General features: G+C 34.4%; 1 protein-coding gene across 1 annotated transcript; it reads right to left on the reverse strand.

Annotated features, from left to right (window-relative positions):
• Nucleotides 1-16179: 16179 nt before the first annotated feature.
• Nucleotides 16180-18221, reverse strand: LOC143530580 (trihelix transcription factor PTL-like). The gene is made up of 2 exons (XM_077026073.1): nucleotides 17709-18221; nucleotides 16180-17306 (listed from the first exon to the last, which is right to left on the reverse strand). The coding sequence occupies exons 1-2, from the start codon at nucleotides 18107-18109 to the stop codon at nucleotides 16433-16435; spliced, it is 1275 nt and encodes a 424-aa protein (XP_076882188.1). The 5' UTR covers nucleotides 18110-18221; the 3' UTR covers nucleotides 16180-16432.
• Nucleotides 18222-19589: the final 1368 nt, after the last annotated feature.

A 19589-nucleotide genomic window follows, 5' to 3' on the forward strand; every position in this document is an offset into this window, starting at 1 on the left:
TCTAAATTTGCCTCTAAAATAATTGGCCAAAGTGGAAAGACGCAAACATGGCAGAGTTGAATTCTCTAAATAACGGAAAGTTTGATGGACCAACAGTCCATACAATTAAAGTTGTAAAATATGTTAGATACAAACGGGTATTGTAAATGAGTTATGAAAATTCAGCAAGTGATATAAGGCAAAATTGATGGTACAAGAATTTTTGCAAAGACCCATGAGGATACACATTCTCCAATGGTGGAAGCAATGACTTTCCGATAACTAAACAGTCTGGTAATGTAAAGAGAGAATTGATACGCGTCTAATAAATATTGTTATTCAGTTGATACTGAAAGTTTACAAGAAAATCTATGAAGGATTTGAATTATCAAATCATGTAAAGTAAGTTCTCGAGAACATAATAATTGTTGTGTATATAGTCATATTTGAATACTTTACGATTATTGAATATGTTAAACATAAATGGAACTCCTAAAGAGTTTCCTAAGGTAGTTGAATACCTGAAATGTTAACTAATACATCTTAATAATGGAATTCTTGTGCATCAATAAACATACACATAGAAGATAATCTATATGATAAGTACAATATCTCAATAAACAAAGAAATGGTACAATATGGATTTTTGATATGTGATACAAAACTGATGTGTTAAATGAGCAAGTTTATGCAGCAAAAATCCTAGAAAAGTGAATACACATGCAAAATTTGTCAAGTTGGAAAGAAGTTAATGATAGATTGGAAAATGCATAGAGTTATGCTTATTGCATATGGACTAATATAATCGGATTGAGCATGGTACAATCAATAATTATTTTGATAAGGAGGGAGATAAGTTGGATGTCATTAGTCATACTTTTATCAAAATTTTACTCTTAAGGTTCATATAATCACAGTTTACAATGATGATGTACACATCATCGAGAGAAACTGCAGAACTTTTAGAACGAGAATTTTTGAAACACTTTGACACGATGTGATTATTGCTCGACCTGCAGTTTGAGTATATGTGTAATTATATGTGTATCAATCTATCAAAGTCCATCTAAAAATGTTGAGACAATTTACCAAAGACAAGATTCATTTTCTGATTACGTTAAACGATGTCCAACAATGCACTCTATATCATTTCTATCATAATATGAAACATTATTGGTTCAAAAGTATCATAATTTAATGCATATGCTCATTAGTATGTGATGATACATGATTTTTTATATCTTTTATTTATATTTATCGCCATGTGTTCAGTTAGGAGACATCAGTATGAGTTAATACATATATTACATGTATGAGTTTATATCTTACTAATCCACCAAAACAAGTTTGGTTAGTCTTGTAGATGCACAGAAACACAACGGGTCATGGATACAATTGTATATGTTTACGAGATGAGGTGATAGAAGTTTTCACGTGAAGATCATGCAACATTGTTCAACTTCAAGATTCGCATGTCATGGGACAAAGACGCAAATGATTGAGTACAAAAGTTACGAAGCTTTCACATATGATTTTTACTTACTATTTTAAATGATATATAAATCAGGGGGAGACAATACGCGCTGCACTCTTTTTCCCTTAGCTATGGTTTTGTCCCAATGAGTTTTCCTAGCAATGTTTTTAATGAGGCAGCATCCCGAAGCGTATGAAGTTGATAACCAAGGGGGAGTGTTATGAATGATTGTTATTATAGTTATCAACACCTAAAATAGATTTGGTTTCTTCTCCAAGTTTTCTCATCCTTATATAATATTTTATTGTATCTCATTGTAATATGCACCTTATTAATGAAATCTCTTTCTTTTCCCTATATCTCCTTCTTCTATGTTTTAGCTATTAGGCTTGTTTCAAAACAACAGTAAAGTTTTATAATTCCATGATCAAAGCATTATAATTCCAAAAAGCACGTTTTTAATAAGTTGAAGCCTTGAAGGGCTTAAGCATTGCTAAAATAACCTTTTCATTACATATTTAAAAGTCCAAGGGGGTGTAAGGACTTTTATGCTAATAATATAATAATAAAGTGAAGGGATTTATTCTTAAATTTTAAAATGAAGGTGATTAATTCATAAAGATTTAAAACTACAGGGAGTTGGTTAAGTAATTACTACAAGTCTAGGGTTTCTTGTTTATTATTTTTTTTATAAATAAAGAAAGCGGGCCAAATGGGCTGGGCTGACAAAACTTTCCCCGAAGAGCATCTCTGATGTATAAACTTTCTAAATAATTCCACTCAAAACAATTAAATTATTATTGAAATATGTAATTTTTTGTAATCATATCTGGCAAAATAATTCATTATACACACTCTGAATATTTAAAGAAAACATTGTACCAGGTCACACAACCAGCTTGACCAAATGTTTTGCCACCTTTATTTATAACCTAGAAAACAGTGTTGCATCTTCAACACTGTACAAGCTGCCCAAGATTCCAATACAACCCTAGCTCTTCTGGCCTTAATCCGAGACTGAACGTGGATATGGGCCGCATGATGCCCGTTTACTCGTGACCCACAAATCCACAATTGGGTCTGGTTCAGACTGTTGTTGACTCAAATGTGGATATGGGTTTCCTGTTTGTGGGTGATAGAATTCTGACCTTGAGTACGAGAATACCTGTCTGTATCTAGTGGATACTGAATGCTACCCGGTGGTGTCAAAACCACTTGCTTAATGATTATATGAAATTAGATACATACGTACATGTAAAGTTGCATGTTGCATGAAAGAGTTTTTTTAGATTTTTAGTTGGTGTCAAAACCCATATATCTTTTAGTAGTGGAATGGGCCGAAGCTAGACATGCCTACCTCAGTCCATTGTTATCATTTGGGCCTTACTTCCTGATGTTAAGAGATATGAAATACTTTTAGATCTACTCCGCATGACCCATATGCTAAAAGGCCCACCCAGTCGATATATATGTTTTATTTATTTATATGAAATAAAATAAATAAATGAATAATTGAGTTGACGAAGAACGGTTATAAAGGCATGGGATTGTGGTGGGGTCACGCTTTAAATGCGCATGAGGAAATAAAAAAAAATGTTTCCGCCAGTACTGTCAAGTCATTGCCATCAAATCACGTTTGCAGACACCCAACTCCGTTTACTTACCGTTAAAAATAAATAACGTAATCATGTTTGCATTTTGAAATTTTTGTTATTTTTCTAAATATTTTTAAAACCAGACGAGATCGATAACCAAATTAGTTGTCAACGTGTACTGGTTTTAACCGATCTTTGCGTCTTAAAAACTAGTCGACCTAGTTAGGAAGCGGGCATGTAACAACACATTTGATCAGATTCCGTTCGCCATTGCAATGAATTGATCTAATACACTTGTCTACAAAAAATTAATGTTACATTTGTGTCTGGTCCACTTGCTTGCATTTTAACTTTTAAGTTATCAAGCCGACGACTCCTAGTTTAATCAGTTGGAGCGACTGACTTGATATTCTATCTAAAGTCATATTTAAAACTTAAATAAAAGATTTTAACTAAAGTGATCATCTTTTGATTTGACATATGAGAAAATAGTTTAATTACACAGATGATACATGTGATTTGACCAAAGCCACACTGTTATAATTTTTCAAAAGTTGCGAGTTTAGGGTACATGATTTTAATTTTGCAACATCATTTAATTAAGCCTTATTAACTTTCGTTAAGCATTCATTTGACTTTGTACAAAATTACTTTTGTGGACACTTCTTAAGACCATCCACATTCACAAACCAGCCCAAACCAATCTTCAGTTATAAAATTAATTTCTCTTTTTTCCACCAACCCAATCCAACCAAACCAAACTTTCCATCTTCATTAGCAAACCAAACTTCATTACTTTTAATTAAATACATATAACTTATAAATTTTTTATTAATAATTGTTGTGTTTTGTTTATTAAAAGTGTTTAAAAATATAAAAAATAATTTCTTTATTTAAAAATAAACAATATATATTTAATATAAAATTATTTAAAAAAAATTATATTAATCAAACACACTTAGTAAAGTAGATAACAAAGTTACGATCGTAGTGACAAAATCTTGACTTGGGTTTGGAAAAAAGGTAGAGTTTTGGTAGTACTGATTACTGGGATAATCTTCAGAATCTCCAAGACTAAATTGAAGATTTGTATTTGAAGGATCCATAGTAGACAATACTAATGGAATGAGTTGAATTTGAGATGAATATGAAAGTGATATGATACAATATTTATAAGTAAAAAGTTGAATTATATAATCAGATAATGTTAAATTGTTTAGATTCTAAGTTTTATCCAAAAAATCATATGAACCAATATGAATTTTACAAATGAATTATATAATCAGATAGTGTTAGATTTTCTATATAATAAGTTCTATCCAAAGAATCTTATGAACCAATATAAACTTGACAAGTGGCGGATAATATAAATCGATAATGATTAAAAATATTTTTTTTACAAACTTCAAAAAATTTATATCGATGTGTTCAAAAAAACTGAACAAGAATGTGTTTTTAGATTTTTTAAAAACTTAATTAATAAAAGTTATTAGAAAAAAACAATATTAATGTTAAAATAAATTAGTTTAAAAGAGAAAAACAAAAAAGAAAAAATAAATAGAAAAAGAGCACCATGGAATAAGTGACATGCGGAGGTGAAGTAGTTTGGCTTGGCATAGAGTTTGCCATCACGAGCCGTTCTTCCCATTTGGATTGATTTTTTTTTAATTCTCAATAGTGTTGCAAACTAATGGGTAGTTTGCCAATGTGAATGGTCTAAACAATCATAGGAGCACACCCACCTACTTAGGATTGTGCAAGAGGGCGGGGTACTAGTACCCGATTAAGGTATTGTTGATGAGGAATTGCAAGTAGCCCTTAATTAGTCATCCATCATCTTATAATTATTTTTTTTAAGGAAAAAGAGAAATGATGCTAGAATAGTTGAGATTGTGTTGTCTTTGATTAAAATTCTGATAGTTAAGAGTGTAAATGACATAACAATGTAAGATAGATTGATATCTTTATTCATTATTTGAAAGTTACTATATGTGTTAGGCTTTTAGCTTCAAAAACAAAAGTTTTTGATAAATTGAGTATTAGATTATTAAAATGTAATTTTTTTTGACCCAGTGTGAACCAACCTGAGCCGGATCGGATTTCTTCTTTAATACTTAGAGGATAGACAATCGTTTCTAGAGATTTCAACTTTCATAAAAAGTTTATGTGTCCATAACTGCTATGCTACAATAAAAGACGGGAAAAACAACGAGAGAGAAATAATGTTAGAATCATAGCTTTTAACTTTAAAGTTGGGTAGTTACAACACAATTGTTTAAAACAAATATCGGCTTCAACTGTTGAACTATAGTTTCTGAAACTATAACGTTAGGTAATAAAAACGTTGGAAGAAAAATGAAAAAGTGATGGGAAAATAGAAAAAAAGGTAACAGAGAAATGGAAACGACAAGTCATGCGCTTTTGGTTGCCCACATGCCACATCGTGTCTTTGGTATTGTCTTTGTTGCGTGTCTGTCTCATCGTATTCAGACGCAAAACGACGTCATAACCAAATCCATCTCTTAACTAATTTTATTATTATTACCTTATTATATTATTTTTGAAACACTAATAAAAGAAAACAATTTACAAGGCGGTACTCCTACTTTAACTCAACTCAACGGTTCAACACTAACCCGCCAATAAAAGTATGTCTCCCTTTGTTTTTTAACAACAAATTTATTTCCATCAAAATCACCATAATCTTACACTTGAAAGAATTTAAACAAATCACTTTCGTTTTGAAATGATAGACACCATACCACATGACCATTAGAATTTAGATCATGGGTGTTAAAAGTATGTCTCTTAGTCTGTTACATTTACATCAACCCAATTCAACTTAATTAACACGTAGAATATTCGCTATGGGGTTTCGCTGGTCCTGAACTTATTCTCTAATATAATGTTATGTAACAACATATTGAGTAAACGTTAACTAGGCACTAGATAAAGTCCATGCTCACTCACTTAACACTGTTGTGGATAAAACCCCTGCTCACTTCCACACACAATCCCCACACACGTTTAACACCGTTGCTCGCACGAGGCCGTTAGCGCCCCCGGTAACTGGACTGTGTTACGGTGTTCGTGAGTGACATGTCAACGACAAAAGGGTTAGCGCCCCTCGGCAACGGATGGTCTTACTTAGTCTTAGCTCATCATTTTATTTAGTTAAATTTAAATAATACCAATAAATAAAAATGTAATTTCACTAATAAAAAACACCTTGCAATTATTAAAGTTATGATACTACTTAGCTGAAAGCGTGTATTGTTTGCAAGAGCATTCACAATAAAAAAAATTCTAATAACATGGTTTTAAAAGTTTGTTCACCTTATTCATTTTGTCTAATGTGTTTTGAATTTTTTAGACTTCATTTTTCTAAATTACAACTAGAAAAAACAATTCTTTTAGTAGGTGGTGAGGCCAAGAACGGTTGAGTGTTTGAATTAAAAAAATGTGTAGTGCAAAATGTGTTGATTATGTGGTAATGTTTTTTTTGGTGTTTTTAAGATTCTTTATTTGGTGAGGTTTGAGTTTTTTTAAAACAATGCTATTATGATCTTGCGTTTGACTAGATATTTTTTTTGTGTTTTTATGCCGCCTTATTGGGGATGCTCTAATAAAATATGTGGTATTATTATTTTTTAAAAATCTAAAACAATAATATGACCAGTAAAATTAGCTATACTGCTTCAACCCACCCCAAGTTCTATTACCAGGAAACCCAGTGCGGAATACCTACTCGCCTTGGACGGGGCGGTGTGCTAGGGAGCTTGCTAACTTGTGAGCGTAACACAAGTATAACACCAAGTCTGCCATTATTTAGAAAAAAAAATTGCTCTCATAATATTTATTATTCGTGTGTTACAACAATGATAAGTATAATTTTGTTTTATGCTTGTAACTTTTAAGATATATGTTTTACTAAATTCAAAATATATTATTTTTGATGTAATTATTATTATCTATATTTCGATGTAAGCTTCACTTAAAACGGAGTTGCAAGTGATAATATACAAGTCATCTAAGCGCCTATGTACACGCCGTAAAAGTTGTACGCATATTCGGGCAAATATATTTTCAACAGCCCTTGCCGAACTCTAAGGGTGGGTTATTTGTAAAGATTTTGATTTAATTAAATAAACATTCGACACATCAACTTTTTGTGATTATTGATTTATTTCGCCGCAACGTGAGTTATAGTTAAACACAAATGAACTAATGAGCTTAACATCGAGGTTGTGTTTGTGCTAGTTAGTTCCTTAAAGCGGTTTAAACTCCAAGAACAAGATAAAAAAGAGAATAATAACATTTGGGACAATTTTCTAACGGTCGTATTTCTCAAACGAACGTATAAATGAAGGGAAAAGACAATGCGTGAAATAAGGAAATGTAAGCAATAGAAAAAGCTAGATATATTTGTCTTTTAACTTTCTTATTTTCTAATGAATTATCATATCAAATGGTTTGTTCAATTATTGACCAACGAAGCATGATTTTTCATATTACTAGTACAAGTGTGTTTTTCACGGGCCAACTAATTAAACGAACAAACCCTTTGGCCCTTTTTCTACTTTTATGTCTTAGAATAAACATTATCAAGCGAACAATAAGTCGTATAACGAGTGTTTTATACGGTTGTGGGTATTGACCGCACACTTTCATAAGAATTTGGTTCATGGAATCTTAGTTTCTTTACCTTTCGCTTGTTTATTGTAATATCCGCTTGGTCCATTAAGGACAATGCACAACTCGAGTGTGGGGAGGGAAATGGTTATATTTACTTATCCAAAAACAAACTTTCAAAAGCAACACAAAGTTAAGAAAAATAAAAAAAATAATAATAAAAATAAGTACTTTTTTTTAAATTCTGTAAGTAATTCGTGGTTTTAACGTCTTTTACCTAGAAAACCTTCATGGCCATACGAGCTTAAAGAATCATTAACTTTCTGTTAATGCAATATATGAAATATCTAAATTAAGGTTTTCGTAAGCTAAAAATACAACACAAACTTACACTAACCCTGTCATTTCCAACTTAGTGAATAATTTGAGCCGTTACTAGCATGAATTCCATATGCTCATTCATTTGGATTTTGAGATTTTGCCAAAATTGATTATTTCACTTGCCTAATACATATGAAAACCTTAAACTTGAATGCATAAAAATGATTTAGGCGTTAAAATTAATGCCTTTTGTTTTTAGCATTTTCTTTATTCCCGGCCTTCACCAAAAACCATGTTCCCGAAGGGCGGACGAGGCGGTGCGTGGTGGCCTTCCCATCACGCGTGATGGCAGTTTCAACACCGCTGCCGCCCCCTTATCACGCGAAAATGTGGTAGTTTGCGTGATGGCCATCACGCTTGGTGGGGGTGCATTTCCAAGAAAAATAGCCGTTGGGGGTGGGGGGGGTCATTCTAGCCGTTGGAGTTGTGGAAAATAAAAAAAAACATTATTTACAAACACAATAAAAACATTATATATATCTTCAAAACATACACAAATCCAACTCAAAATCTTCTACTACACACACCATTTTTAACATATCAAATGGAGGGTTCTAAGAAACGTGGGTCGGGTTCAAAGAAAACCCAAACCCGACCAAGGTTCGACAAAATCTTGGCGAACCGATGAGATTTCGCTTACAAGACGAACCCGACACAAACCAACCTTATTATCCCCAACCTTTTCAACCGTCCCAAAACCAATCGTATCAAAACCGATAACGAGGTTATACATCAATTTGCAAGTGCTTTTCGTCACGAAGTGCAAACTTTGGATGAAGATAATTCCGCGGATGAGGAGCCGCATCAAAGAGGTAATCGGCGTTGGTTGTCCGATTAGGAGGTCGCCTTGACCAAGGCTTATTTACATTGCTCCGAATAAAAAAAAACACTCAAACCAACAAAGAAAAGAAGCGTTTTGGAAACGTGTTAAAGAACATTTCTCGAAACTTCCCGGCGCAACCGAACGAAACAAGGATCAAATGATTGGCAAGTGGGGAGATTTGAATAAAAAATGTCAAAATTTAATGCTTGTTACGTTCAAGAGTTAACTATTTTAGTTTATTTATTTTATAATCTATTACTTTATTTTTATAATTTGATATATATATTTTTTCAAAATGTTTTGTAGTCCCGAACTCCACAAAGCGGAGTTAGCGAGGCGACTATCATAAAGAACGCTTTGGCCGAATATGTCCAAGCTTACAAATGTAGGGATTTTCCCCACTTGGAAGCATGGGAGATTGCGAGACATCACACGAAGTGGGAACCCATTTCGTTGGTCGATTTGAACGGACCAACGGCTCCAAGGAAGAAAGGATCTTCTTCAAAAAGATCAAAAACTTCCGAGTCCGGGGACCACACAACGTCTACCGGCGGCTTGTCATGCAACATGCCAAACATGAACTTGAACGAGGAACCCGAAGACAATCCCGACGAAGACATACCTACACCCACACGGCCGAATCGCAAGAAAAGTGGGGAACCGTCAAGACTTGAAAAGGAAGCGGTGGCCGAAAATTTCGCCGAATACAAGTCGGCTAAGATGGCGGAAATGGCCGAGACGAAGGAGCGAAGGAAAGAGGCTCATATTTTAAAAATGAAACGTGAGGAGACGTATATCAACCATTTGAATGAAAAACAAAAAAACGCCGATTTAACTTTCCTCCTACAACCGCACGAACATCTTGAGGTACCCTTTAAATCGCTCCTACATCAACGCAAACACGAGATATGCGACAAGTGGGCTTGGGAAGGGCCGTAGGTTTTTTTTTTGTCGTTTTTTTTAATTTAGTTGCATTTATTTAATGTAATCTTGTTTTTTTTAGTTAATGTAATTTTGTTTTCTTTTTATTTAATTTAGTATTTATTAAAAAAAACCATCACACACCATCACACCACACCACACCACACCACCATCCTAGTAAAAAACCATCACATGTGATATATTTGGGGTTGGTAATGTGACACCAACTGACTGGGTGGATTGAGTGGGGTGTGTGATGAGTGATGCCATCACATCCACCGCCCCTCCCCCTAATACGACAGTCCTCCTTTTCTTTTTCAATTCTAACTTTTTTCCGTTAGAAATCGATTTACTCATAAATATGACATATCTTTCACCTAGTATATGTTTTTCAAAAAAGACTTCCGCGTTGGATAAAAATACCACAAAGAGGTCAAGAATAACTTAGGGGGTGTTTGTTTTTTCTTCAAACATCTTCAAGGGAGCTAATGTCTGCAGGCGCGCAGACATTACCCTTGAAGACTGTTTGTTTTTTTTCTTAAAACAGATCTGAAGTTATCTTCTTTCATCTTAAAAGAAAAGCAAGGAAATCTTGCTTAAAACATCTTCACAAAAAAACCATACTCTTCTCCCTTTGCAGCCACCCTCTCATCCACTGCTCCTACCACCGTCCGCCAACACCACCACCCACCGTACGCCGCCACCACCACCCCCGTACCCCGCCGCCACCGTCCACCACCATCCACCGCCACCACCACCGTCCACCACCCACCATCCATCACCACCACCGTCCACCACCCACCATCCATCACCACCACCGTCCGCCACCACCACCACCATCCATCACCGCCACCACCACCATCCATCACCCACCACCACCACCATCCATCACCGCCACCACCACCACCATCCATCACCGCCACCACCACCGTCCACCACCCACCATCCATCACCACCACCGTCCACCACCCACCATCCATCACCACCACCGTCCGCCACCACCACCACCATCCATCACCACCACCGTCCACCACCCACCATCCATCACCACCACCATCCATCACCACCACCACCATCCATCACCGCCACCACCACCATCCATCACCCACCACCACCACCATCCATCACCACCACCGTCCACCACCAACCAAAACCATCCATCACCACCACCCATTGTCCACCACCACCATCCACCGCCACTACCCACCGTCCGCCGCCACTACCACCATCCACCACCACCACCTTCCACCACCCACCAAAACCAAATCGGCATGGAAAGCAAAGACTAAAAACTAGATGTAACTTGAATAAATGACTTCTATCTTGTGAGATAAGTTTGACAGTTATGCAGACAGTATCAGCTTATAAAAACAAACAGTCTTATATTTTCAGCTTGCAGATCTTCAGACCACATCTTCAGTTGCAGACATGAAAACAGATGAAATCAGCTTGCAGACAGTTTATGTCTGCAAAAACAAACAGCACCTTAGAAAATAAGCAATACTGCTTATTTCGCCATAAATAAACCCCTATTTTGAACACAAATCTACTCGCATCCCACGTCAGCTCTTTTTAAAAGACCTTTTGATTTACGTCATAGTTTTTATAAAGATTTGATTGCTATGTAAGCTTAAGTGTTTCACATAATAACTCACATATATGTTAACCGTGTGCTGAGTTTACATTTGTGAGGACTAGTGTCGCTAGGTTTATGCATAGATAAACTCATAAACCAGTTTAGGTATTTTCTTTAAAGCTAGAATTGCACCAAAACAGACGAAAGAACTTTTTGATCTCCTTTAATGTGATAACGATATAGGAAATCTAAGCTACTAGAATCGAGACCCGAACTATAAATAAACTTTGTTTTTCTTTTCTTAAACATAAATTTACTAAAGAACAAGCAAATGTTTAAATATGGGAAATCTGATATGCTCCAAGTTATATATATTTTTATTACAATATATCTCCCACTACAACCATTTATATATATATATATATATATATATATTTCACTTTCACATGACTAAACACTTAACTTAATATCACTCTTTAGGAATTTGCAGGAGTAATTAGCTCTTGGTGGAAAAGAGGCAAAAACGAGTTGCAAAACAAAGAATTCCACTAAGTCAGTCACTAGTCAGTATGTCTCAAGACAGAAACTAAACCACAGGTCGTGACACAATAAATACGATTCACACCATGTGGCGCAACCGTGACTACTCACATGCATGGTTGGATGGTGCGGCGGTGCCGGACCCAGGATTTTTGTCAATGGGGTCCCAATTATTTCGGTTTACTAAATTTTCGGGTCGGTCATTATTCGGGTCGGGTCGAGACGATGAACATAATAACACAGAAATATGGTGTCATTGGAAACGAGTAAGTAGAAAGAATCTTGATTAGAAACTAGATTAACATAGACTTTTAATTCATTTTTATTCATATCCGAAAAACATAAACCTAAGCTATATATATGATCTTACATACATGACCAAAACATAAAAAACTAACTCTAACACAAATAAATGATTAATTATAATATACAAACACAAGATAATTAATGAAAGAATATGCAAAACTCATGTTGTCATTATATATGTTGCATATTGATAATGATTATATGGGAGAAGCTAACAAAAAACACAAATACCCTAACTAAATAACAACTACTGATTAGGATATAAATAAAACAAAAAACAAAAACAGAGCATGACGAGACTTGAACCTGCAACCTGTAAAAAAGAAAACAAAGGACTTTCCACAACACCGATTTAATCTTAATAACATGGGTTCCAAGTATTAATTTTTATGGGTACTTACAGAATTTAAGTTAATAAATTACTTATTTTGTCTTCTTATAATATTTCATTAAGTTAATAAGTTATAAAAGTGTAATGGAACTTTTTCTCTCACGCTATAAGCAATCCCAAACACTTTTTTACTTTTTAAAAAAGTTAATAAGTTATAAATTGGTGAAAATAAGCAATCCCAAACACCCCTAAGTAATTTCAAAAAAACATTGGTGTCCCGGCCACTATCGCACCTATGTGGGTCCGCCCCACCAACAAGAGATCAAGCCAACACAACCCTGCCAACCAAGCGAGCATGACAAGGAAGACAGATCAATGACAAATAACGATTGTTCCTTCGCAATTGCATGGATTGGCTGACACGATTTACCATTACGCGACTTTGCACGGTTGGGCCGACACGATTTAGTGAAAGCACGGCCGTTCATAAGAATCTGCACGAGTGCGCCATCACAATTCTTGAAAAGTATAGCCATGTCCCCAAAATCGCATGCTTGTGATGATAGAACCCGTCAGGGGATATTTCCACTTTAGAAGGCTACCGTATTACTCCTCTTACGAAATATTTCAAAAATGATATCCTCTTTGGATTGGATTGATTATCTCCCACCTTTATTTTATGTTTATTCTATTTTTGATAGGGTTTTATCTTACCTTTTCAATCTTTAATTTAACTAGACATGAGCGAGAGTTTGGAAGTGAAAGCAACCGTGACATTCAATCAATACTTAGATTCTTAACAATATTATATACTACATCAAGTCGCCAATGATATATGTGCTTGTCTATTATGTAGTATGATTAACATATAATTATTTTTATTTATAAACTTAAAACGGGATGTGCGTCAAAATAAATCTTACAAATACATGTCCGACAATACACATAATCTATCAACTGTTAGTCACCCGCCTCGGGGCCTAAAATCCCAGTGTGACACAAGGCACACTAAGTCGCACTTGTAAACGCACACATGTAGTGTGGCGATGGCACATTACGGTGCTTTGAAGGTGCACTTTGCATTTTGCGTCCTCGTGTCACTACAAGCTGCCATTATATTTTGTTTGAAGGTATATTTGAGGCTTAAACACTGATGAAGTGGGTATGGTCGATCTAGAGACTTTGAAACCAGTCCGGTTGTGGTCTTCTGAAGTTGTCCACATGTTTCAAGTTAGAGCAATCAGATCTCTGAGAATTGGTGGATCATCTGAACTACAATTCGTAAGTTGGATAAAAAAAACAAGTATGTTATACGGATTCAAATTTACATGTAGTGCCTTAATTGGAAAAATTTTAGATATACTTGAACTTGAGAGATTATGTGTACTCACAAAAACACCCAAAACGCACTAATATTCCAGCAACATTTTAGCATACATTTGAAGATTTAATTTAAGCTCGTTGTTCTATTTTGATGGTACAACTTGTCATTATACTCTGAGAAATAATAGCGTTCTTAGACGCGAAATCTATTTTAAGAAAACCATTTGAAACGCGCCTTATCTTTATCATCTTCCCTTTCTTTGTATTTAATTATCCAATTCTACAAGTGTTTTTTTTTTCAACTTCTATTTATTTTTCATTATGTAGTTATCAATATTTTAAAAACTGGTACGTATCAGCCGGTTATACCGAATTTTGGTAAAGCAATAGGTCTTTAGATTCCGATATATTTGGACATGTTGCTAGAACATCGTACCGTCTTTTTTTTAAATGCCGGTTTAAACCAACAAACCGGATTTAAACTTAAATGATTTTTGATATTTTTTTCGGTCCATATATCTTAAAAATGACTTTTAACCTAACGGATAAAATTGAAACGAGTAGAAACTGTAAATGACGATTTGCTAATCAACCAATTTTGTATCCTGCAAATTCAATGTTGGTTTTTTACATCTTTTGTAATTGATTAATTACGTATACAAAGTAAAAACTTTCTATTTGACTTGATCATTGTTCATGTGTGATGTTGATTTATGTATGATGTTTATTAATGCGCTTTTAGGTTATTTTTTTGAGTTAAAATTGTATTCATATGGAATTATGGAATTATAGGGTAAACCAGTCTTATACGAGTAAAATACCGATTTGTCTAAAATTGAACGGTATACATGCATACTTATCATGCATCGGTCATGTTTTAAAGTTGTTCTCTAAGCATGATAAATTTTATAAATTGATTATTAATAATCCATTTATCTGGATACAAAACATCCATTTTTTTTAATTGCTAACGAAGCCCTTAAATTGGTTACTGGTTAAATTCACTACATCGGGTATACTCGCCTTATGATTCGGGGAAAACCCTCACCCAATGCCAACATCCGTGAACACTCGCCTAAAGACACAGTGGTGCGGTGAGGTAAAATCTATTCAGTTTAAGAATCCAACTAGTGAATGTCACTCACCCTCCTAGTCTCCCATCGTGTGATGGGAGGCTGGAATCTAACATTAATCACATGAACACCAAGTCTCTCACTTACCACTCCATCACCAACTCATTAGCACGACAAAATCATCCGTATTGAAATAATCAAGAATATATACTCGATAATTTGTTATAGTTTTAGTGTAAGTCGCATGTCATATATAGAGTATTGTTGTAAAGCAATTCCAGAAATACTAAATTTATGACACACATTTATGGTATACGACTGCATGCACCTACTTGAACTCATATATTACGCACTCTTGTTGGCAGTTATTAATTTGTAGTATCAATCAACTTGAATATTGATATGTTTTACGTAGGGTACTTAATTTGTTCATAACTAAATATTATCTTATCTTAGCATAGATCTAGGAAGAGAATAATTGCATAGTATCTAACGAAAGTAGATCAGTTGATCGAGATAGGTAGACGAGGTTAGAAAAGAAAACATTTATGTTTTTGCTGAAAAATGTAGACTTTCATAGAGATGGAAGTATACAATCAAAGGATGATTTGTAGTTTACGAAGAAAAGGGGAAGTTCATTAATGTTCCTAGTACTTGGTGATATTGGATATACAATTCCACCCATAATTTCCCTTATTGGCCATAAATACTAAAAGAAAAAACATTAACTACATAAAACTTTTGAAAATCTTTTGTATTTGTATATTGTATAGTGTATACAAATTTGCTTCCTATTTACTATATTTATATATAACAAGCTTATATTTTCATAACGTTTATATTAAAAAAAAATTAATAACTTAATTACCTTTTGGTAAGATTGTTATATTTTCATAACGTTGTTTTAAGATCGTTATATTAAAGGCAAAGGTGGCCTAAATGAAAATGCAACATTAGTGTTTAAGTGAACATGCATGGAATCAACTTACACTTACGAATTTGTACAAGAATACTAATTAATCAAGTCCGGTTTTTAGAATTTGATAATCGCTAAGTTAAGAGTTATGCTAAATTCTTATATATATCAGTGATATACGAACGACGTGTGTTCATAGTTAATCTTACATGATTAGGGAGATTTAGTATCCGTTTCATAACATATGTCATGCGTGCTATCATCTATTTCAAGTTTCAGTTTATCCAAGTCTAGTTAACTTGTCTACTTATCAAAACCGAGCACAGACTAATTAGTAATTTGTTACTTATCCTAATTAACATGCATGTATACACATAAAAAATTGGGTCAACCAAGACCAAAATACGAATTAAACTCATGAATTTGTCATTCTAATCTTAATAATTAATCATATTTCTTGTCAAACCTCAATTCTTATTCTACAATTGTTTTACAAACAATAATCCTATGGATTCTCTAGCTAGCTAGTTAGGAATAATCAAGAAAGAAGAACCCACCTGGATTACATAGTTTCCCACGAACGTCCGATGTTCATCGGGTTGCTTGTTCCTGAAGAAACCTCACATTCCATCTTCCTTTTGTTAAAATCAACACAAATCTTGTCCCATGTTTCTTTACAAACCTTTTCACTTCTATTGTATCCCAAAAGAGACAATTCATAAGCAACTTCCTCCCAAAGTTTATCTCCATGTTCTTGAAACTTGCATTCTTTGTTCGATCTTATATGAATCAAGCTAGAGATCTCAGGTTCGATCCAATCTTTACATTTGTTTTCATCACTCGAATTCGCCATCGGGTCCATATCTTCATGACTTGACCCAACCGATCTAACCTTTATTAGGGTTTGCAATGCTTCAAGTAAAGACTTGTCACGAGTCTTGATGTGAGCAACATGACTAGCCCAAGCCTCATACTCTTGATCCAACCGCGCCTCTTCGTGTTTTCGCCATTCGTTCTCGATCACCACCCGCTCTTGCTCCTTTTGCTCAATTGTACACAATATCTTCTCACACCATTGTTCTTGTTTAACCATTAGCTTCATGAAGTGTGACTCAACTGACTCCTCAATTGCAGCTATCATTTCTTTCTTTTTAAACTCATGATACTCATTCGGTGTGTTGTTTCCTGAAGAATGATTAGATTGGCTGCTTGGATAGACCACGGTATTTGTATTCGTATTCGTATTCATATTAATACTTCCCGGATCATGTTGGTTTCCCACAAGCGCCTCAAGTTGCCGAAAAAACCGATAATGTTTACCGTCGGATTTGCTGACTTTCCCCTCTTTAGTCTTCTTGTAATACTTGTATAAATTCTCAAACTTTTCTTTGCATTTTCTACCACTTCTTTGGTACCCATATTCCTCCTTCATTATCCTACATCACCAACATAATTAAAAGATTACAAAGATAAAGATTCATTATGTTTAGTACTTTACAAGACTCAAATCCGTTGGATTGTATCTATAGTTTATGTTTATTAGTATGAGCCCACAGGCTCAGTTAGGTTTCGGCAGATTTGATTTTCTGCTAGTACCCGGCGTTACTTAATTGGTCGTTCTATTAAAAATGGAAAAGTTACCATATTTAGTCCGTAGGCTTATACTAATAAACCGTAGTCTAATAATATTGTCCAACAACAACTAACAAATAAGTTTTATGTAATTCAAATACCTCGAGATTACAATACCTTTATACGGTTCTCACAGTTCTCTACTGATTTTTATTTTATTTTATCGTACATATCACTCAAATCAAATAAGATGTAAATACAAATACCTTGAGATTTCATCCCACAAAGGGGCTTTATGGTTGGAAGAAGTGGCTTCTTTAAAACAAGGGTCAAGTCGAGATCTGATTTCAAGAAGTGTAAGTGTTTCTTGTCTAGGCCATCTGACAGTAGTACTTTGTGCATAACCGCCTGTACCTTGTTGGTTCAGGTTCCACCCGGTTTGAGGTGAGTATGTCGGTGGTGGTGGCGGAGATACAGTGGTTGTGATGGTGGTGTTGTCAAGATTAAAATTAATATGAGCTGACGGTGGTGGTGGTGGTGGTGTGTTAGGGTTTAGTGCTACTTGGTGCATGTAAAAGGGTACGTCGGAGACTAGTGACGGGACTGATGAGTGAAAGTGGAGTCTTGGGTCGCCGGAGGTGAAGCCGTACGGGCGGTCATGGTCCATGTTCGTTGGTGGAAATAGGGTTGGATAAAAGGGTTGTATAACGTGTGAACCCTTTTTATACAGTAATAATTTTGATTGTATATATAATATCAATGATGACGCATTAATATGTTGTACTTAGAGCATTCACATCACATCCCGTTTCTCATCCTCATCTTTTTAATTACACTATAAAACATTATATTTCTCTTTTCTGTTTAATTAAATAATACTTTTGGGCTATGTGTTGTGGAGGGGCTACAAATTGGGGCGTTTTGCGCCGTGTGGCGCCCAGTAAACAAGGGGTGAAAACTTGTTTTTGTGGTGTAATGGTGTAGGGGCTACAATATTAATATAATAATAATAATATATACATATATGTATATATAACACACACATATTAATATAATAATAATACTTTTTTCTTCTTCTTGGGCGACAAATTCTCCTCGCCCCGCCCCATTTTGCCCAAATATCGCCCAGGGGGCGGTGTGCTCTCCATTTGTCGCCCTTTTAATCGCCCATTACGCTTTGCCTTATCATTACAGTTTTCTCTCTCCGTTACTCACAACCAATCCAACAAATATTAAAAAATAAATAGGGGCAAACAATGTTCCCCAAATATTTTCCCAAATTTACAAAAAATCACTACATTTCTCTCGCCACCCTATAATTTACACTCACAATCACTCAAAACCTCACCCTATAATTTACCAATTCTCCTCACATTAATATGGGGATGGGATGAGAATGCTCTTACATTTTTGTTGGAGGTGCATTGTTTTGTGAGTTAAAACAAAACATTGATTATTGAATTGTTTTAGAATTTAAATATATATTTTGTTAATTTAGGTTAACAGTTCGATTCGGTTAATTTCGGTTAATAACCAATATCAAATTTGGGCCAAAATTTTGCTTAAAAATACATGAAATGAATGTTTAAATACATGAAATGAACGCATAACTATATGAAATGAATGTATAAATATATGAAATTGAGATATTAGTACATTAAATGGAGATATAAATGTATGTAAATGATAGTATTAAACTATTAATATATATAATACATGAAATAGAGGGAAAAAGGCTTGAAAATATTAAAAAATGAAGTGTTCGGTTCGGTTCAGTTAATTTCAGTTAATTCGGTTTTTGGTTATATCGGTTCGGTTTCGTCGGTTTTCGATTCGGTTTCGGTTAACGATTCGGTTATTGCTCACCCCTATTTAAAAGCTATATATTTTTACAATTGATATTTTTATTTTTTGGGTGGGTTGATATATATATAGTAGTTATATAAAAACATCAGTCACTTTAATGCTAGATTTTATAGGTTGATAATATTTATCTTATATTGTTTTGTTTACTTGTCACTAACAAATTGAAGTAACTTTTGGTGGTTATTCAAAATTAATTAATACATTTTTAATAGAAAACAAGAACGTGTAAATAAATACTTTTTAAAAAAATATATGTGCAAGATACACGGATTAAAGACCTA

The sequence above is a fragment of the Bidens hawaiensis genome, unplaced genomic scaffold (assembly GCF_021521415.1).
Source record: "Bidens hawaiensis isolate Kalapana, Puna unplaced genomic scaffold, B.hawaiensis_p1.1 tig00008951_1, whole genome shotgun sequence".
In the NCBI taxonomy this organism is placed as follows: domain Eukaryota; kingdom Viridiplantae; phylum Streptophyta; class Magnoliopsida; order Asterales; family Asteraceae; genus Bidens; species Bidens hawaiensis.